The following is a 22477-nucleotide window of genomic DNA, read 5'->3' as shown; positions in this document are numbered from 1 at the left end:
CTTGGGAAATCCTGAGATTATGAATGATGTTTTAGTAATGCAATTGTTTTTTTAATTTTCTTATTTAAGTCTCTCCTTAAAACCTATCTCTTTGACCAGTAAGGTGTGTGTGAGGAGACAGGAGACTACACTGGAATGAGATGGAGACTGAGAGAGTAGTGAATTAGATTCATGTGGTAATAGATTAAGAATGAAGATCTGACATAGTACTAATCTTCAAGTAAGTTAGGTTAGTTTGTTAAGTAAAGAACTGCCTGGAGTGGCAGTTATCCAGCAATCACCTGAAAGCAGTTGTTAAAATGATGTTAATTACTGTAACAGGAAGCAAAATGAGTTAGTGATTCATCAGAGGGTCTATAAAAGAGACAAGCTTTTCAAACTGCACAATCAATAAGGGATGCATGAGGAGATAGGGGACTAAACTGGAGTGAGACACGAACGCGAATACGAACACAAACACGGACACAGACACGGACACAGACACAGACACAGACAGAGACACAGACAGAGACACAGACACAGACACGGACAGAGTGAGTAGTGAATTAGTTTCATGTGGGAAATCGGTGCATGGGGGAAAGGGGTGTGGTATACATAGGAATTATTCTTAGTTAATTGAGTAACTAAATTAAGTTAACTAAATAACATAAGGAACAATGGCAGGACTGGTGTTATGTTGCAGCTGTGGAATGTGGGTACTTTTGGATGCCAAGGCAATCCAGGACAAACACATCTGCAGAAAGTATAAGCAGCTTGAGGAATTCCAGATCAGGATTATCAATATGGAAGTCGAAATGCAGACGTTGCTCAACATAAGGGAGGGGGAGAAATACTTGGACACTTGTTCCAGAAGACAGTCACACCTCTTAGAATAGGGTCATCTGTTTAGGTCAGCAGTGAGAGACAGGAGGGTGTGACCGTGAGTGAGGCAGGTAATGGGACTGAGCAGACAGTAGTGGAGGAGCCTCAGACTTTGCAACTGTCAAGCTGGTTTGAGGTGCTCGAAACCTGTGTGGACAAAAGCAAGGTCTGCAAGATGGATGAGCAGGCTGGCCATGGCACCATGGTATAGGAAGCCATTCAATTGGGGGGAGCAAATAGGAATGTAATCACAGTAGGGGATAGTATAGTGAGGGAGGATTGACACGGTTCTCTGCAGCAAAGAGTGAGCGTCCAGGTGGTTCTGTTGCCCACCTGGTGCCAGGGTTCAGGACATCTGCTCAGGGTTTTAAAGGAACTTGCACTGGGAGAGAGAGGATCCAGCTGTCGTAGTCCATGTAGGTGCCAATGACATAGGCAGGACAAGGAAGGAGGTTCTGCATTGTCAGTATGAGAAGCTAGGTACCTAATTAAAAAAACAGTACCTCAAAGATAATAATCTCTGAATTATTACCTGAACCATGTGCAAATTAACATAGGAAAAATAAGATGAATGCGTGGCTGTAAGACTGGTGTGGGAGAAGAGGGCTCCAGTTTATGGGGCACTAGCTCTAGTACAGGGGAAATTGGGGGCAGTACCGTTGGGACCAGTATACACCTAAACAAAAACAGAATTACCTGGAAAAACTCAGCAGGTCTGGCAACATCGGCGGTACACCTAAACTGTGCTGGGATGTGTGTTTCTGCACATTGGATAACTAGGGAACTAGAGAAAGCTTTTAACTAAACAAGGGGGCTTAGGGATCAAGCTTGGGTAGATGTGGCAAATCAAGGGCTAGATTCAAGGCAGGCGACCATAATAGTAAAATAGTAAGTGAGGGTAATATTACAGCAGGAAGGGACAGAAAGATAAAACCTAAGAATACACCAATAATCAAGACTAGATGTTACAAAGATAACAAAAGGATAAAATTGAAGGCTGTGTATCTGAATGCACGTAGCATTCATAACAAAGTAAATGAGTTGATTGCACACATTGAAGTGAATAACTATAATCTGATAGCCATTACAGAGACATGGCTGCGGGATGACAAGGATTGGGTCCTGAATATTGAGGGGTATATGACATTCAAGAAGAATAGGAAGCTACGTAAAGGTGGAGGGGTAACATTCTTAATCAAGGATGGTGCTGGTGCAATAGTTAGAGATGACCATGGCTCAGAAGATCAGGATGTAGAATCAGTTTGGGTGGAGATGAAGAATAGCAGGGGAAAGAAGTCACTGGTGGGAGTGGTCTACAGGCCCCTGAACAGTGACCGCAATATAGGACAATGTATACAAGAAGAAATATTGGGTCCTTATGATAAATGGGCAGCAATAATCATGGGTGACTTTAATCTACATATAAACTAGAAAAATCAGATTGGCAGTAGTAGCCGGGATGAGGAGTTCATAGAATGCTTTTGGGGTAGTTTCTCAGAGCAGCACATTCAGGAATCAACCAAACAACAGGTTATATTAGACTTGGCATTGTGTAATGTGACAGTATTAATTAATGACCTCGAGTAAATGCACTCCTAGGTAGTAGCAATGACAATATGGTTGAATTTCACATCCAGTTTGAAAGGGAGAAGAGTGGGTCTAAGACTAGTATTTTAACCTTAAATAAGGGCAACTATGTGGGGATGAAAGCTGAGCTAGCTGAAGTGAACTGGGATACTAGGCTAGGGGATAGATCAATAGAGAAGTAGTGGCAGACATTTAAGGGAATATTTCAGAATACTCAGAATAAGTATATTTCTACTATAAATAAAGAGTGTAAAAGGAGAACCCACCATCCAAGGCTAACTAAAGAAGCTAAGGAAAGCATCAAACTTAAGGAAAAAGCATATAACTGTGCAAAGATGAGTGGCAAGCCAGATAATTGGTCAGAATATAAAGAACGGCAGAGAATGACCAAAAGGTTAATCAGGAGTAAGACATTACAATATGAGAAGAAGTTAGCTAGAAATGTAAAAAACAGATAGCAAGAATTTTGACAGGTATTTAAAAAGGAAGAGCATAAGTAAAGTGAGTGCTGGTCCTCCAGAGAGTGACAAGGGGGGGTTAATAGTGAATAATAAGGAAATGGAGGATGAAATTAACAAATATTTTGCTTCTATCTTCATTATAGAGGGTACAAAAAAACATTCCAGTAATAGCTGTAAATCGGGAGGTGGAAGGGAGAAGAGAGCTTACAATGAAATTACAATCACTAAGGAAGCGGTAGTGAGCAAACTGATGGAACTGTGGGCTGACGAATCTTAGGGTCCTGATGGACTTCATCCTAGGGTCTTAAAAGAGATGGCTAATGAGGTAGTAGATGCGTTGGTGTTAATTTTCCAACATTCCTTAGATTCTGGAAAGGTTCCATCAGACTGTAAAGTAGCAAATATAACCCCTCTATTCAAGAAAAGAGGGAGGTAGAAAACAGGAAACTATAGACCAGTTAGCTTGACATCTATCATGGGGAAGGTGTTAGAATCGATAATTAAAGAGGTTATAGCTGGGCACTTAGAGAAACTCGAGATAATCGGGAAGAGTCAGCATGGTTTTGTGAAAGGGAAATCATGTTGAACCAACTTATTGGAGTTCTTTGAAGGAGTAACATGTGCAATGGATAAAGGGGAGGCTGTGGATATGCCGTACTTGGATTTCCAGAAGGCATTTGATAAGGTGCCACATCAAACGTTATTGTGGAAAATAAAGGCTCTGGTGTAGGGGGTAACATATTAGCATGGATAGAAGATTGGCTGGCAGAAAACAGAGTATGCATAAATGGGTCTTTTTCTAATTGGCAGGACATGATGAGTGGAGTCCCACAGGTGTCTGTACTGGGGCCTCAACTTTTTACAATTTACATCAATGACTTAGATGAGGGGAGTGAGGACATGGTAGCTAAATTTGCAGATGAGACAAAGATAGGTAGGAAAGTATGTTGTGAAAAGGACATAAGGAGGTATAGATAGATTGAGTGGGCAAAACATATGGCAGATGGAGTATAATGTGGAAAAATATGAAGTTGTTCACTTTGGCAGGAAGAATAAAAAAGCGGAGTGTTGCTTAAACAGAGAACGGCTACAGAATTCAAGGTGCAGCGGGACCTAGGTGTTCTAGTGCATGAGTTTCAAAAGGTAATTAAGAAGGCTAATGAAATGTATCCTTTATTATGAGATGAATTGAACATAAAAGTAAGGACATTATGCTTCAGTTATACAGGGCATTGGTGAGACCACATCTTGAATATTGTATGTAGTTTTGATCTCCTTATTTAATGAAAGTTGTAAATACTTTTGAGGCAATTCAGGGGAGGTTTGCTAGATTGATACCTGGAATGAGCGGGTTGTCTTATGAGGATAGGTTAGTGCAGTAATTATGGCTTTATTTAGCGTGTAATGTACCTTTAAGAATAATAATAACTGTTAGGAAAGATCACATTATCTATAGTAACCAATAGGAGAGTAGCGCGGGCTGCCTCCTCAGTCAGTGTAGACTTAGAGTTGGAGTTGAAAGCAGACGTGTAGTTGCTGCTGAGTATATTGTAAATAAACTTAATGTTTCCACCCAAGAAGTGTCTGCAGTTCAACTCTATCACTAATAGTACAACTCTACCACCCTGCAACAGTTAGACAGGCTGGGCTTGTTTCCGCTGGAGTTTAGAAGAGTGAGGGGTGACTTATTTGAAGTATATGAGATCTTGAACTGTATTGACAAGGTGGATGTGGAAAGGATGTTCCCTCTTGCGGGTGAGTCCTGAACTAGGGGAACTGTTTTGAAATTAGGGGTTGTTCTTTTAGGACGGAGATGAGGAGAAATTTTCTCTCAGAGGGTATGCGACTTTGGAACTATCTGCCTCAGAAGGTGGTGGAGGCAGGGTCATTGAATATTTTTAAGGCAGAGGTAGATAGATTCTTGTTAGGCAAGGGAACCAATGGTTATCAGGGATAGATGGGAATGTGGAACTCGAAACCATACAGATCAACCATGATCTTAATGGTAATGTGTATGTTACCAAGCTTCTGGTCACCTGTCCTATATCTCCTTATCTGAATCGGTGTCAAATTATGTCTGATGACATTCCTCTGAAACATCATAAGACATTTTACTACACTAAAGGTGCTGTAAAAATGAAAATTGTTGTTGTCTACTCTTTATCAAACTGGTCACATTTCGTTGTTGAATCCTCAAGCTCTTGATCACTCCTCTGTAAGAGATATTTATTTCAATGGAGATAGAGTGACATTGAGTTCCAATCCTGCAATGTGACTTAGACATTTAGGATTTCTCTGCGTCCACCTACCTACATCAATCCTCACCACACTAGCCCATTTTATCATTGATTAGTGTCAAATTAGAAGCACTTCTATGGCCTGGGTTGACAGCCATTAGGAAAAAGGTTGACTCTGGGCCCTATCGGACTTGGCTGGATTGGAACTCTGGATACAGCAATGTTCCCTGGCAATGTTTGCCACCAGCAAAAATAACTGCTGTAATGTGCAACTCGGAATCTTTTACAATAAAATAACAGAAAAAGGTTTATGCCTTGTGTTTTAATCATCTCCCTACCCTCTTCTCCCAGCATAATGCAAACTAAAATATTAATTTGAATCACTATTAGATAGTGCTTGGGTTATACTGTATCAGGAATGTAAGCTTTTAATCACACATTCATTCTCTCTCTTTCTCTCATACAATAATAGGGCTGCCGTGATTTAAACCATAGGTGATACAAGCCAGAATGGATTATTAACAATATTGTTCAAAATATTGCTACTAGAAGCTGCAGCTATATATTAAATTATTTTTAATATTTACTATGCCAAGGGCTGAACACCTCAAAATCATAGGAGCTAAAGACAAAACAAAAGAACTGACATTTATATAGTGCCTATTACAACCTCAAGACCTCAAGCATTTTACAACCAATAAAGGCCATCTTTTTTAAGTGTAGTCACTGCTATGGGAAACCCAGTTGCCAAATTGTGCACAACAAGCACCCACAGACAGCAGTGTGATAATGACCAGATAATCTATGAGGGTGACACTGCTTGAGGAATATATATTGGCCAGGTCACTGGAATTTATTGGGTTCATGTAAATGAAGGGGCATCCAAGAGTAAGAAGCATCAACTGCTAGCAACATTGAAAAATCTTGAGATGGTTTATGTCCTATCACTCCCACGCACTCATGTCAGATTTGTATCACAAACTGATAGCAAAGAAAGTGATCATGCCTTATTTCAGTGTCCTTGTGTCAGGCAGCTACTGTTGCTGCACCCACAGAATATCTTATATAATATGCAGCCCTGTGTTATTGTGTGACTCAACAAATCTTAAGTAGTCACTCTGTGGTTGTTAAGCCCTCAGTGTGAGCATTGACATCAGTGACATCTGTGGACAGCAAAAGAACAGACCAGGAATTAACAAGGCCATTCTTTATGTTTTTTATAATATTTTTCTTTCTCATTGATTAACTATCTGTATGTTTATGTTCCCTAACTGGTTACTTCACTCCCAGATATGAATTATTTTATACATTTTGTTTTATTCTTTCATGGGATTGCAGGTGTTGCTGGCAAAACTAGCACTAATTGCCCATCACAAACCCATATATAAACCATCTGAACCTCTCCATTAGATTCCAGCCTGGAACTCATTCACACATATCCACTATTCTATATATAAACCATCTGAACCTCTCCATTAGATTCCCACCTGTAACACACTCCCTGGTATCCATTATTCTATATATGAACCATCTGAACCTCTCCATTAGATTCCAGCCTGTAACTCACTCCCTGGTATGCATTATTCTATATATAAACCATCTGAACCTCACCATTAGATTCCAGCCTGGAACTCATTCACACGTATCTACTATTCAATATATAAACCACCTGAACCTCTCTATTAGATTCCAGCCTGGAACTCATTCCCTGGTAACCATTATTCAATATATAAGCCATCTGAACATCTCCATTAGATTCCAGCCTGTAACTCGCTCCCTGGTATCCATTATTCTATATAAAAAGCATCTGAACCTCTCCATTAGATTCCAGCCTGTAACTCACTCCCTGGTATCCATTGTTCTATATATAAACCATCTGAGCCATTCTATTAGATTCCAGCCTGGAACTCATTCCAACCTATCCACTATTCTACATATAAACCATATGAACATCTCCATTAGATTCCAGCCTGTAACTCACTCCCATGTAGGTACCACATTACCAGTCATGTAATTTGTAAACCCTTGCTTGCAGCTTTAATATCACCAATATCCCAGCTTTGGCTCCGCTGCACAATCACTGTGCCAAACACTTGAGGTGGGATTTTCCAGCCCCATCCACCGCCAGGATCATCTGGCCCTGTCAAAAGTCAATGGGCTTTTGGCTGGACCACCCAACCTCCCAATGGGGCTGGAAAATCCTGGCCTTAGTAATTAACTCACCCAATGTATATATATGAAGCATAAATATCATATAGCTGACACTAAGCAAAAAGCTGTAATTCAATCTTCCTGCTAACATTTGTAAACCATTCAAGCATTGCGTCAGGACTGTCTGTTTAGATTGCAACCTTGTAACTAGCTACTGATCATCTCCTATATAAATTCCTGTCCTATGTATAGCACACATCATATCTTAACTGCGTCTCAAACAGAAAACCTGTTACATTCCCTGGCTGAAATTTAAGTCACTCAAAACAACAATTTATCACTGACCATGTATCGTGATTGGCTCAAATTTCCCAATCACTTACCTCATTATCCCTCAATACAACTCTCACTACAATCTAAAACATCCTTCAAATCCTTGTGTGTAATATAACTAACTCCATCAAACTGAAAGCAGTGCATTTCAAAGTGTCAAATGTGTTGAAAATAAGATAAAGAACAATAACCATTCAGGTTGTTTCTTTCTCTCCTAATTCCCAGAGCCTGTACAAGCAATTTCCAATCTGTAAACTGCCTATGCCATGCAGTGATTGAACTCTGACTGACCTCAGGTTCCTGCCTTACATGAATTAGACTTTCAGCACTTAGGAACAGGCAATAAATGCTAGCTGAGATGCACACACCCCATGAATATTGTTTTTTTCAAAGCTTTAGACGAAAAGGCCACCGAAATACATCTCTAACCCAGCAGGAAAGTTGGAGTTTTTGTGGAACGGTCAGTTAATCATGGGCTCCTTTATCCTCCACCCCTGTACTATGTTGGTGCATCCTTCTCCATTAGTAATAACCTCCATCCTCCTCAATGCTATGCACCCACATTCTGCAACCCCTCTGTAACCCCCCCAGCCCCACCATGCACCCCCACCCCTCCAACCCTGGAAAAATCAATCTATTAGACAACAAGTTGTTCTCCACTAGATGCTATTAGCTGGCATTGTAAGCAATGCACCTGGTGTATCAGGAAGCAATGCTAAAGAGTCGGCAAGCTTAGTCCATTTGGGGAACTGGTTCATCTGTGATCCAGACATTCCAACACTGTTGTACATGGGTTGCAAACAATAGGCTTATCATTCGCATTTAAATAACACTGAGCAGAAAACATAGTACCTAGTGCTAGGTTTGCGACATAATAATATTATAAAGTGCTATTATAAAATGTTGCTCTCCTTACCTAAGGAAGGTTATACAGGCCTTAGGGGCAGTGCAACACATTTTGTCTAGACTGATTCCTGAGATGAGAGATTTGTTCTCTGAGGGGAGCTTGAGTAGACTAGGCCTATGTCTCCTAGAACTTAGAAGACATGGTGTGTCCTCATTGAAACATGTAAAATTCTTAAGAGACTTGACAGGGTGGATGCTGGGATGATTTGTCCCCTGCCTGGAGAATCCAGAACACAGAGTCACAAGCTCAGAATAAGGGTTCAGCCATTTAGGACTGAGATGAGGAGAAATTTCTTCACTCAAAGGGAAGTGAATCTTTGGAACTCTCTACCCCAGGGAGCTCTGGATGCTCCATCAATGAATATATTCAATGGAGAGGTTGATAGATTTTTGGATACTAAGGGAATTAAGGGATATGGGGATAGTGCAAGAAAATGGATTTAAGGTGTATGATTGGCCATGATCTATTGAATGGCAAGCAGGTTCAGTGGGCCAGGCAGCCTACTTCAGCTTCTAATTCTTATGTTTTCATGTTCTTGGTTAGAATGTATTGTGAATTGTTGGGCGAATATGCTAGCTAGTGGTTTACTGAGCCATACAAAGGCTACTACTCCAATCCCTGAGCTTTGCTGACAGTTGGCCTTAAGCAGGAAAATTATAGGTCCCTGCAATTGGTCTCCTTGAGCTAAAGAAGGCAAAATTAGTCAGGGTTCTCCCTCCTCACTACTATTTCAGTGCTCTAAGTATGAAGAGGACACACCAGGCTCAGCTGTGACTTCCCCTCTGATTAAATGGCGAGCTAGCATTCGGCTTAGACATGAAGGGTGAACACTAGGTTAGGAATCAGTGGATAGCCATGGCTCAGGGAAAGTCAGTGCCTTTGAGAACGGAGGGCAGAAAACTGTGGTGTTAGAGCAATCTAACTACAGATTAGAATTAGTGGCATTCAACACTCTATCTAAAAGGGACATCAATAAACAAAAGGCAGCTAATAGCAGAAAATGAGAAGTCAGAGGATCTCCAATAGGCCTACTGCCTTAGGCTCATATTTTCACACACATAGATATGCTCAAATACCACACACACACACACACACACACACACACACACACAACAATGCAAAGCTTTTCCTCTCAGAATATGTCACTAAGGTCTTTGAATGAAAGCTATTTTACATTGTTCTATAACCTTTGAGATACAAGACAGTGGCTGGGCACATGCTTCTATAAGAAATGTAAATTATCAATTATGAAACCTGTGATTTCTTCCTTTCCTATCTCTCTCTGTCCATCCCTTCCCTTTCCACAAAAAAGACGTTAAAATTACATGTAAGATGGTTGATAGTAATCACAGTTAATTGAGTAGTTCTAAGGAAGTCATACTAGATCATAACATGAAGAGCTTACAAACACAAGTAGAGCCTATTAAGATTGAGTTACAATCTTAAAACCACAGGCATTTATCCTGCCAAAAATCTCATACCATATCCTTGAAACTATCCCATACTTCGACACTCAATCAGATTTAACCCGCAACCTTGGTGTCATATTCAATCAACAACAAGGTATGCTTCAAACCCCACCCTCCATCTACACCATCATTAAACCCAGCTGCTTCAACTTCTGAAATAATGCACATCTCCCTCACTACCCCAGCCTCACTGTCACTGGAGCTTTGCCCATTCACCCATCACCTCCAGACTTGACCTCCCAATTCGTTCTGAGCACATAAACTCCAACTCACCCAGAAAGCTGCCACTCCCATCCTGACCTGAACTAAGCCCCATTGCAGGTATCGCCCATTTCTGTTCCTCAGTGCATCAAGTTCAAAATCATTTCCCTCATCTATAAATCCATCCATAGCCTCACTCACCCAACCTCTGTAATTTATTTCCATTCTGTGTTCTTGCACCCTTCCAAATGTCTCCCATTGCGCATTCTCTCCTCCCTCCAATTTGCCATCAGTCATACAACGAAAGAATGTGCATGCATACAGGGCCTTTCATGATCTCAGACATCCCAAAGTGCTTGGCAGACAGCCTTTTGAAATAATGCCATTATAATGCAGGAAACATAGCAGACAATTTCTGCACAGCAAGCTCCCACGGGCAGCAATTAGATAATGACCAGAAAATCTGTTTCCATGATGTTGGTTGAGAGGCAAATGATGTTCAAGATACCTGAGAAAACTTTCCGGCTCTTCTTTGAAAAGTGCCACAGGATCTTTACCCTCCAGCCATAAGGAACTGAGGTTGGGATTGGAGGGTGCAGGGGGCCTTGGCTTAACGTCTCATTCGAAAGACTGTGCTGCCGACAGTGATGGTCTCCCTTCGAACTGCACTGGAATGTCAGCATTGATTTGTGCACAAGTCCCTGGAATGGGACTCAAACCTACAGATTCTGTCCCACATTTAAACCTTCAGCTATATGGCCTCATACTACAGCATTCTTTTCATTAGGTCCGTTGACTCTGCTATATCTCACTCCGCCTGCAAAATGCCTCCCTAACTCTTTGGCCATCCCCGATTTTAATCACTCCATCATTGGTGGCCATACCTTCAGCTGCCTGGGCCCTAGGCTTTCAAATTCCCTCCCCAAACCTCGTCACATCTCGACATTTCGTTCCTCCTTAAAACCTGGCTCTTTGACTAAGCTTTTGGTCACTTACTCATCGTGCCTTAAGTGGCTCAGTGGCAAAATTCATTTGATAACATGTTTGTAAAGGGCCCTGGGGCATTTTACTACAATAAAGACATTATATAAACGCAAGTTGTTGTTGTTGTTTGGCCATTCCCTGAACCCATCGTGAGGTTAATTAATGTGTCTGTGGAAGATTCCCCTAGACTGACACTTGCTTTGCTCATCAAAACCCAACGTCAGAAAGAGACAGCAGGGAATAACTGGCTTTCTTGCTCTTCCCATCTACTTCTTTAAGATGGTTCGGTTGTAATTTGTGGATGTTTGAAGCAAACTGTGACATCTGCAATGTACAGCCACATCTGGCGACTTTTCTAAATAAACCACATTGTCCATAACTTTGTAAGAAATCTATCGTGTCATCACCAGGAGGAAATATGAGGCAACGTGAAATGTTTCTATATTCGACAGGCAGGAATGTCCAGCAGTTCGTGCAGTCACTGAAAAGCCCTGTTCTCTCCTCACATCTTCATTCTACACATGTCAGGAGGATAAAAATCTGTTTGAACCCTGCCAGGAAACCAGCACCTGCTGTTTCTCAGTCTACTGCTCAACCGACTGTGCTACGCTGCTCCTCAAGGATTTTTAACTACTTTTTTTATACAAAATAAAGTCAAATGTGCTACCATTACCCTTGTTTGATGTAAATGAAATTGAAAGGATATTAAAAACAACAGACATAGGACCCTGAGATACATGGAATTACAAGGAATTTACAGCAGAGAAACAAGCCATTTGGCCCAACTGGTCCATGTTGCCGCACCCCCACCACCCCCCCCCACCCCCTCAGCTAACTTCAGCTAACCCGATCAGCGTAACATTAAAAGACACCATACACTTGTGCCAGCTACAACACTGGCATCTACCCAGCAATGTGGAAAATTGCCCAGGTGTGTCCTGTACAGAAAGAGCAGGACAAATCCAACCTGGTCAATTACCACCCCATCAGCCTACTCTCCATCATCAGTAAAGTAATGGAAGGGGTCATCAACAGTGCTATCAAGCAGTATTTGCCAAGCAATAACCTGCTTACTGATATTTAGTTTGAGTTCCGACAGGGTCACTCAGCTCCTGACCCCATCACAGCCTTGGTTCAAACATAGACAAAATAGTTGAACCCCAGAGATGAGGTGAGAGTGACTGCCCTTGACATCAAGGCTGCAGTTGACCGAGTGTGGCATCAAGGAGCCCAAGCAAAACTGGAGTGAATGCAAATCAGGGGAAAACTCTCCGCTGGTTGGAGTCATACCTAGCGCAAAGGAAGATGGTTATGGTTGTTGGAGGTCAATTATCTCAGTTCCAGGACATCACTGCAGGAGTTCCTCAGGGTAGTGTCCTAGCCCCAACCACCTTCAACTGCTTCATCAATGACCTTCCTTCCATCATAAGGTCAGAAGTGGGGATGTTCGCTGATGATTGCAAAATGTTCAGCACCATTCGCAACTCCTCAGATTCTGAAGCAGTCCATGTCCAAATGTAGCAAGACCTGGACAATATCCAGGCTTGGGCTGATAAGTGGCAAGTAACATTCGCACCACAAAAATGCCAGCCAATGACCATCTTCAACAAGAGAGAATCTAACCATTGCCCCTTGTCATTTAGTGGCATTACCATTGTTGAATCCCCCACTATCAACATCCTGGGGATTACCGTTGACCAGAAACTGAACTGGGCCAACCATATAAATACTGTGGCTACAAGAGCAGGTCAGAGGCTAGAAATCTTGTGACGAGTAACTCACCTCCTGACTCCCCAAAGCCTGTCTACCATCTACAAGGCACAAGTCAGGAGTGTGATGGAATCCACCTGTCTGGATGAGTGCAGCTCCAACAACACTCAAGAAGCTTGACACCATCCAGGTCAAAGCAGCCCGCTTGATTGGCACCACATCTACAAACACTCTGTCTCTCCATCACTGACACATAGTGGCAAGAGTGTGTACCATCTACAAGATGCACTGCAGGAACTCACCAAGGCTCCTTAAACAGCACCTTCCAAACCCATGACCACTGCATCTAAAAGGACAAGGGCGGCAGGCACATGGTAACACCACTGCCTGGAAGTTCCCCTCCAAGCCACTCACCATCCTGACTTGGAAATATATCGCCGTTCCTTCACTGTCACTGGGTCAAAATCCTGGAACTCCCTCCCTAACAGCACTGTGGGTGTACCTACACCACATGGACTGCAGCAATTCAAGAAGACAGCTCACCACCATCTTCTCAAGGGCACTTAGGGATGGGCAATAAATGCTGGCCTAGCCAGTGATGCCCAGACCCCATGAATGAATTAGAAAAGTACACTTGCCATCTCTAAACATGCCATTTATGTTTTGGCAATGGTCGCTGAAAATAAATATTGCACAATGCATGTTCCTTGAGAATTTCAAGGAGATTCGAGGAACAGCTGATCTGGACAAGCAAGACTTGACCTTTTTCAATGTTCAAACCCACTTTCTCACCACATCCCCCAACCTCTACTCGCTTCGGAAACACGCATGGTTGGCTTTTAAACCAACACTTAAAATTATAAAAAGTACTCCAATTTATTTGCCATGCCCCTAACTGTGGATGTTAAGTGTGAAGCAACCTTGGAAATGGTACCCACCACCCATCTCTCAACTTACCAATGTTCACCTACATTTCTCAAGAATTTCTCTGAGGTGCCAAGAAGAAGAAATACATTTACATAGCGCCTTTTACAACAGCAGGCTGTCCCAAAGCACTTTACAGCCAATGAAGTATTTTTGAAGAGTCATCATTGTTGTATTTCAGGAAACACAGCAGCCAATTTGCACACAGCAAGACCCCACAAAAAGCAGTGTGATGGGTAGGTAATTAACCAGAGTTCATGAGGGATCATTGACCTCTCTCTCCATTAAAGAGACACAAATGGTTATATAGCTTGAAGGGCATCACTCCACATCAAGCATGGGGCAGGTGAGGTGACACATCAAGGTGAGGAGGCAGGCTCCAGTCTATGGGAATTGAAGCCACATTGTTATTTTCTTTATTCTTTTACAGGATGTGGGAGTTGGTGGCAGGGCCAGCATTTGTTGCCCATCACTAATCGCCCTTGAATAGGTTGCTAGGCTATTTCAGAGGGCAGTTAAGAGTCAATTACATTGTTGTGGATCTGGAGTCACATGTAGGCCAGACCAGGTAAAGATGGCAGATTTCCTTCCCCAATGGACATTAGTGAACCAGATGGGTTTTTGCAAAAATCAATAATAGCTGTCATTACTGAGACTAAATTTATATTGGAAGGCAGAGCAAATATTAAGGCACAAGGGGATAATGCAAGGCTGTATTGCATCTATTTTAACGTATGGAGTCTTACAAGTAAGACAGATGAATTGAGGGTGTTGATTAACACATGGGAATTTCACATTGTTACTATCACAGAGACATGGTTGAGGGAAGGGCAGGGCTGGCAGCTCAATATTCTATACTGCAGTAAGGAGGGATGGTATCTTAGAAGGTTCCTCAAATAAGGCCATATGGGTAGAACTTAAAAACAAAAAGGAGCCATCACTTTGCTGGACGTGTACTATAGGCCTCCAAACAGTCAGGCAGAGATAGAGGAGCCAGTATGTAGGAAAACCTCAGAGAAGTGTAAAAATAATAGGGTAATAATAGGAGTAGGGGATTTCAATTTCCCCAATATCAACTGGAATAGTCTTAGTGTGAAAGGCTTAGAGGAGGTAGAATTCTTAAAGTACATCCAGGAGAGCTTTTTGAGCTAGCATGTAGAAAGCCCTACAAGAGAAGGGCTGGTACTGGACTTAATCTTGGGGAATGAAGCTGAGCAAGTGGTAGAAGTGTCAGTGAGGGAGCATTTCAGAGATAGTGACCATAACTCTGTAAGATTGAAGGTAGCTATGGAAAAGCACAAAGATGGAAATAAGGTTCTGAATTGGAGGAAGGCTGATTTCAATATAATACAGGGTCTGGCCAAAGTGGACAGGGAGCAGCTACTTGTAGGATAGTCTACACCAGACCAGTGAAGGTCATTCAAAAAGGAAATAGTGAGAGTTCAGGACCAACATGTTCCTGTAAAGATCAAGGGTAGGACCAACAAGTCCAGGGGACCCTGGATGTTGGGGGATATAGAGGATTGGATAAGGGAAAAAAGGAGACTTATGGCAGATACAGAGGGCTGAACTCAGCAGATGCCCTAGTGGAGTATAGAAAGTGCAGGGGGGTACTTTAAAAAGTAATTAGGAGAGTGAAGAGGGGCCATAAAAAAACACTGGTGGACAAGTTAAAGGAAAATCCCAAGGCATTTTATAAATATATTAAGAGGATAACCAGGGAAAGAGTAGGGCCCATTAGGGACCAAAGTGGCGTGTGTGAGGTTTTAAATGATTACTTTTCATCTCTGTTCACTATGGAGAAAGACAATGTAGGTGTAGAAATCAGGGAGGGGGACTGTGATATACTTGAACAAATTAGCATTGAAAGGGAGGAGGTATTAACGGTTTTAGTGGGTTTATAAGCGGATAAACCCCGAGGCCCAGATGAGCTGTATCCCAGGCTGCTATGTGAGGCAAGGGAGGAGATCGCAGAGGCTCTGACGCTAATTTTCAAATCATCTCTGGCCACAGGAGAGGTGCCAGAGGACTGGAGGACAGCGAACGTGGTACCGTTATTCATGAAGAGTAGTAGGGATAAACCAGGTAATTACAGGCCAGTGAGTCTAACATCAGTGGTAGGGAAATTATTGGAAAAACTTCTGAGGAACAGGACTAATCTCCACTTGTAGAGACAGGGATTAATCAGGGATAGTCGGCATGGCTTTGTCAGGGGGAGATTATGTCTAATTACTTTGACTGAATTTTTTGAGGAGGTGATTAGCTATGTAGATGAGGGTAGTGCAGTTGATGTAGTCTACAGGAACTTCCGTAAGGCTTGTGACAATGTCTCACATGGGAGAATGTTCAAGAAGGTAAGAGCCCATATGGTCTGGGCAATTTCGCAAATTGGATCCAAAATTGGCTTAGTGACAGGAGGCAGAGGGTGATGGTCTAAGGTTGTTTTTGCGACTGGGAGCCTGTGACTAGTGGTGTATCGCAGGAATCAATGCTGGGACCCTTGCTGCTTGTAGTGTACATTAATGATTTAGACTTGAATGTAGGAGGTATGATCAGTAAGTTCGCAGATGACACAAAAATTGGTGGTGTCATAAATAGTGAGGAGGAAAGCCCTAGATTACAGGACGATATAGATGGGCTGGTAAGATGGGCAGAGCAGTAGCAAATGGAATTTAATCCAGAAAAGTGTGGGGCGATGAATTTTGGGAGGACTAACATGGCAAGAGAATACACAATGAATGGTAGGGCCCTAGGAAGTACAGAGGATCAGAGGGACCTTGTGCATGTCTATATATCCCTGAAGGCAGCAGCACACGTAGATAAGGCAGTTAAGAAGGCATATGGAATGCTTGCCTTTATTAGCCGAAACACAGAATATAAGAGCAGGGAGGTTACGTTGGAGCTGTATAAATGCTAGTTAGACCACAGCTGGAGTACTGTGTGCAGTTCTGGTCACCACACTATAGGAAGGATGTGGGATTGCACTAGAGAGGATGCAGAGGAGATTCACTAGGATGTTGCCTGGGATGGAGCATTTCAACTATGAAGAGAGACTGGATCAGCTAGGGTTGTTTTCCTTAGAGCAGAGAAGGCTCGGGGGTTGGAGGGGGTGAGGGGGCATTGGGGGACCTGATAGAGGTATACAAAATTATGAGGGGCATAGATAGGAAGAAACTTTTCTCCTTAGCAGAGGTGTCAATAAGCAGGGGGCATAGATTTAAGGTAAGGGGCAGGAGGTTTAGAGGGGATTTGAGGAAGGATTTCTTTCACCCAGAGGGTGGTTGGAATCTGGTTCACTCTGCCTGAGGGGGTGGTAGAGGCAGGAACCCTCACAACATTTAAGAATTATTGAGATGAGCACTTGAAACACTGTAGCATACAGGGCTACGAGCCAAGTGCTTGAAAATGGGATTAGAATAGATAGGTGCTTGCTGGCTGGCATTGACACAATGGGCCGAAGGGCCTGTTTCTGTGCTAAGTTTAAATTCCACCCACCACGGTGGAATTTGAACCCATGTCCCCAGAGTATTAGCTTGAATCACTGGATTACTAAACCAGAGACATTTCCATTACACCACCATCTTTCATGGAATGCAGCTATTATTCTGAACCACACGTTGGGCATTTAGCCAACAGAGCTAACCAACCCCAGCAATGTGATAATGATCAGATAATCTGCTTTTCATGATGTTGATTGGGGGGATGAATATTGGTGAGGACACCAGGGATAATTCTTCTTCAAAATAGTGACATCTCTCAGAGGAGACAGAGCCCTGGTTTAACATCCCATCCAAAAAATGGCACCTCCAACCATGCAGCACCCCCTCGATACTGCACAAGACTGCCAGCCTAGAGTTTTGTGCTTAAGTGTCCAGCGGTTGCTTAAATTCAATAAAGCTGAACCTCTCTAGACTTCAGCAGAGGAAGAGGAAAAATGTGTCAGGGTTGGGGGAAAAAGCATTAAATAATTGAGTAAAGAGTCACCTCAAGATAATTTAGTTATACAATGTCCATATTAGGATACCACTGATCTCCGGAAACGCAACCAAGGTGAAGAAATAGATGACCAGTAATGTTGGTGGGAAGAGAATGGCGTTGAGATTAGAGAAATGTAGTCTACATAATTCTGGTCTACTTACGAACAACTTGCCATTCACCAGAATCATACTCGGGCTCAAAGTGTTAAATTATGAAAACAAGGGTTGAGATTTTAACTCACACAAGGTCCAGTCACTTATACAGAGTTAAAATCGGACCTGTTGCGTGCATCAAGTTGGCTTGTATTGCCTGGAATTTAGAATTTCCAGGGGTGATCTAATCAGGGTGTGAAAAGGTTTCGACAGGACTGATTCAGAAACTATTACACAGGGAGTGATTAGGGTCGGGAATGCACTGAGAGAGTGCAATGGAGGCAGATTCAATAATTGCTTTCAAAAGGGAATTGTATAATTATCTGAAGCGAGAAGACTTGGCAGGCAATAGGGGAAAGGCAGTGAAGTGGGACCAAGCGAGGTGCTCTTGCAGAGAGCTGGCATGGACGCAATGGGTTAAATGGCCTCCTCCTGTGCTGTTACCATTCTCTGATTCCAAGATTCAATGATTATCTGTTGGTGGAATCCTGGACAAGGGGGAGTGAACTTAAAATTAGGCATTTAAAAGTGAAACCAAGACGCACTTCATCTTACAAGGGCTGGTGGAAATTTTGAGCTCTCCTCATCAATGTTATGGAGGCAATGGAAACCTTCCAAGGCAGAGATTGATGGGTTTCTGTTGGATGAAGGTACCAATGGAGAAATGGAGCAAAGGTGGGGAGGTGGAGTTAAGATTAGCCATGGTCTAATTCGGGCTGAATGGCCTCCTTCTGTCCTTACATTCCTAGGTTGTTTAATGATAAAAATCAAAGGACTAGAGATGACCCAATTCCCTCCCTCCATCCATTTTCTGGGCCAGGCCGTCTGGTCTTTCACCTAAAACCTAACCCACTCACCATTAAGTCTCATCGTTGTTCAATAAAAGCCCATCCTTCCCTTGATGTGGAAATATTAGTTATTCAGGTTTTTAATTAATTTCTTTCGGCAGCTAAGAAAGAGTCAGGGGTCAGGGGTCAGGGGTCAGGGGCCACGACCCTGTGCCCGGTCCAGATGCACATTTGGCCGAGGGTGGCAGCATCACCATGGGAGGCTGCACACTCACACACCTCTTGGAGCCTGTCCCATACCCTCTGCTGAACAGATTGCTGTGAGAATGAATGGAGAAATGTTTGGCTGTAACACCCACTGTTACAATTAACATTTAAGAGGCAGAGGGGAGGTTTAGGCAAGACTTGCTGAAAATTCAACAGAGCGAACGAATCACTGTCTCTCTCTCTCTCTCTCTCTGCTTTAAAACAGGTTGACTCAAGACCGTCACCTCTCTCTTGTTGGGGCGGAGTGGTTGGATGGAGGAATTGGGACACAGCTGGAGATCGAACTTTCTGTACCCCTGCCTCCCCCACCCCCCCCCACTACCCCCGCAGATTTGAAGAACTTTGTCTTCATGGAAAAGTTTTCTGCCAAATAGTTTTACCCCCTGGTTTTGCTGTGGGAGGGCAGTAAAAAGCCACCAATCATTCCTGTCACTATCACGACACACGCAATGAGTTCAAAGCTGTGTTTTTGTTGGATTGACGTTGCTGTGCATTTACAGAAAATAAAATGAATTCTTTTATAAAGACTGTGTCCTTTAATATGTCAATAACTGCGTCTAGCTTCACTCTCTGTCCATTCACATGTCAGGGGAATGTTTAGACAAAAACAGGACTGGGAAGAAGAACCCAAATAGAGGGAGAGATAGAGAGAGGGGGGAGATGGGGAGATAGATAGAGGGTGAGATGGAGAGAGAGGGAGCAACAGACTGAGGGGGAGATAAAGCGATAATGGGAGAGATAGAGGGAGAGAGATATGGAGACACAGAGAGGGATAGAGAGAGAAACAGAGAGGGAGAAGGGAAAGATAAAGAGAAAAATTTATATTTATATAAAGATTGATAGAGAAAGGTAGGGGAAGACAAAGAGACAGAGAAAAAGAAAGGAGAGAAAGGGAAAGAAAGAAACAAGAGGTTACAAGGAGACAGAAAGAAAAACCAAAAGAGAAAGAGAGAGAGAGAGAGAGACAGGGAGGAAGACAGATAAAGAATAATTTGGATTGTTACTCACCACCAAAGGCTGATGATGTTAGCAGGACACAGGAGAAACAGGAATAGGGCAAGTTGTACCCTGGACACAGGCTCCATCATCCAGGCAATGGGATTCAGATTAACAACAACTGAACACTCCTCTCAGGGCAGAGACTGGACACTCCTCTTGGGCCAGAGACTGGACACTCCTCTCAGGGTAGAAACTGGACACTCCTCTTGGGACAGAGACTGGACACTCCTCTCAGGGCAGAGACTGGACACTCCTCTCGGGGTAGAAACCGGACACTCCTCTCGGGGCAGAGACTGGACACTCCTCTCAGGCCAGAGACTGGACACTCCTCTCAGGCCAGAGACTGGACACTCTTCTCGGGGCAGAGACTGGACACTCCTCTCTCAGGGTAGAAACTGGACACTCCTCTCGGGGCAGAGACTAGACACTCCTCTCGGGCCAGAGACTGGACACTCCTCTCAGGGCAGACTGGACACTCCTCTCTCAGGCCAGAGACTGGACACTCCTCTCTCGGGGCAGAGACTGGACACTCCTCTCTCAGGGTAGAAACTGGACACTCCTCTCAGGCCAGATACTGGACACTCCTCTCAGGGCAGAGACTGGACACTCCTCCTGGGGCAGAGATTGGACACTCCTCTCAGGACAGAAACTGGACACTCCTCTCGGGGCAGAGACTGGACACTCCTCTCTCGGGCCAGAGACTGAATACTCCTCTCTCGGGGCAGAGACTGGACACTCCTCTCTCAGGGTAGAAACTGGACACCTCTCGGGCCAGAGACTGGACACTTCTCTCTCAGGGTAGAAACTGGACACTCCTCTCGGGCCAGAGACTGGACACTCCTCTCTCAGGGTAGAAACTGGACACTCCTCTCGGGCCAGAGACTGGACACTCCTCTCGGGGCAGAGACTGGACACTCCTCTCTCGGGGCAGGGACTGGACACTTCTCTCGGCCGGCCTGGCGGTCAGAGAGCTCCCGTGTGGGGGGGCAGAATGGGAGCTGGTGCCCAGATGTCTTGTCGCTGCCCAGGGTAGAGATCGTTGCTGATTCTCTGGAGAATCGGGGATCTACAGGGAAGGGACCTCTCTCTCTCTCTCTCACTCTCTCTCTCTGTCTCTCCTCTTGGGCGAGGAGTGAGCGGTTCGATCTTCAGCTCCGAGGAAGCAAGGTCTTCAGGAGGAGGGCAGCTGAGATCCGGCCGATGGTGCCTCGCAGGATGGGCAAGGTTTTCTCATCGGAGGGAAGTGAGGAGCCGTGGGCAACATGGAAAGCGGTGGGGAGGAACTTTTGGAAAGGGCTTGTCCAGACCCGGGGAGAAGCAGGGATCCGCTAGCTGGAAAGCGATGAACGGTGATCTTTACATGGGAAGGGGTGGCGGGGGGGTGGGGAGGGAGGGGGTTTGTGGGGGTTGGAGAAGGTGGGCAAATCCCTCTGTCTGTCAGCTGGGAAAGCCTCTCACCTGAATGTCCCACCCTGGCAGTGCCACCTGGTTGAGAATTTGGAGAAGGGAAGGGGTTGAGGAGACCGGCACTTTTAACAGGAGGAGGCTTGAAAGAGTCAAGACCCTGAGAACAGACTCAGAGAGAGGGAAAGAAAACAGCTCATATTGAGTTGCAGAACGAAAAAAATAATTGAAGAAAATGAGATGCCCCCCCACCCCCCCCCCCACCCACCCCCCACCTCCCACCTTCAATCAATCCTGGCCCATTTCCCAAATGGTCTCTCTCCAATTCGTCCAGAACTCCCGACAACTCCCAAATTCCCAATAATCTTGAGTGTCCGCAACGGATCAGGAGCTGGGAGACTGGTCTTTCTCCCCTACCCCGGTGTGGGGGGTGTGGGGTGGGGTGGGGTGGGGGGGGGGGTGGTGGGTACGGGGTGGGGGAGATCCTGATTCCTTTAACCTTCTAATCGGAGGAAAGCTTCCCCTCCCCACTCCCCACTCACTCTGAGAACTGCCAGAAAGGGAAAGGTAAGGACAGAAATCAGAGTCAGGCACTGAGTTAGAGGAGAAAACGGGAGGGAGGGAGAGGGGAGAGTAAAGGCTGCGGTGTCCCTTTTAAATCCCCCTCCACACACACGCACACACACCACACACACACACACACACACACAAAGGTCCTTAAGGAAAGCCCATGGTCTGATGGAAGTTTGGGACAAGTTCCGAGAGGTCCCCCGGCCGGAGCTCTGCACTGTCAGCTCTCCCTGGCTCCGGCACTCGGCTCTGTCCTGCTCTGTGAGATATTGGGTATGTTGCCAGCGAGGGAACAATTACTCTCTTCTCCCACACATTCGCTCATCTTACGCTCCTCGCTGACGTCGCTCCCGGCCAAAAAATGTTTGTGTGTCAGTCAGTGAGGAGGGTTGATCATTTGAGAGGAGATGGGAGGAGGTGATGGCGAGCTAGGGTCGCTGTCTGATCTGTTTACTGTAAGCATGGTAAGAACAGAGGTGGAATCGGGCATCAGA

The 22477-nt window shown here is 44.2% G+C and overlaps 1 protein-coding gene across 1 annotated transcript in view; it reads right to left on the bottom strand.

The window, feature by feature from the left end:
• wnt6b (wingless-type MMTV integration site family, member 6b) overlaps positions 1-21383 on the bottom strand; it is an 81738-nt gene extending 60355 nt beyond the window's left edge. The window contains exon 1 of the mRNA XM_041201058.1: positions 20019-21383. Within this exon, the coding sequence (XP_041056992.1) occupies positions 20019-20098 (80 nt within the window). The 5' untranslated portion in view covers positions 20099-21383. The remainder of the gene's footprint in view (positions 1-20018) is intronic.
• Positions 21384-22477: the final 1094 nt, after the last annotated feature.

The sequence above is a fragment of the Carcharodon carcharias genome, chromosome 12 (assembly GCF_017639515.1).
Source record: "Carcharodon carcharias isolate sCarCar2 chromosome 12, sCarCar2.pri, whole genome shotgun sequence".
Taxonomy (NCBI): Eukaryota; Metazoa; Chordata; class Chondrichthyes; order Lamniformes; family Lamnidae; genus Carcharodon; species Carcharodon carcharias.
This window is presented reverse-complemented; position numbering and strand designations above follow the sequence as displayed.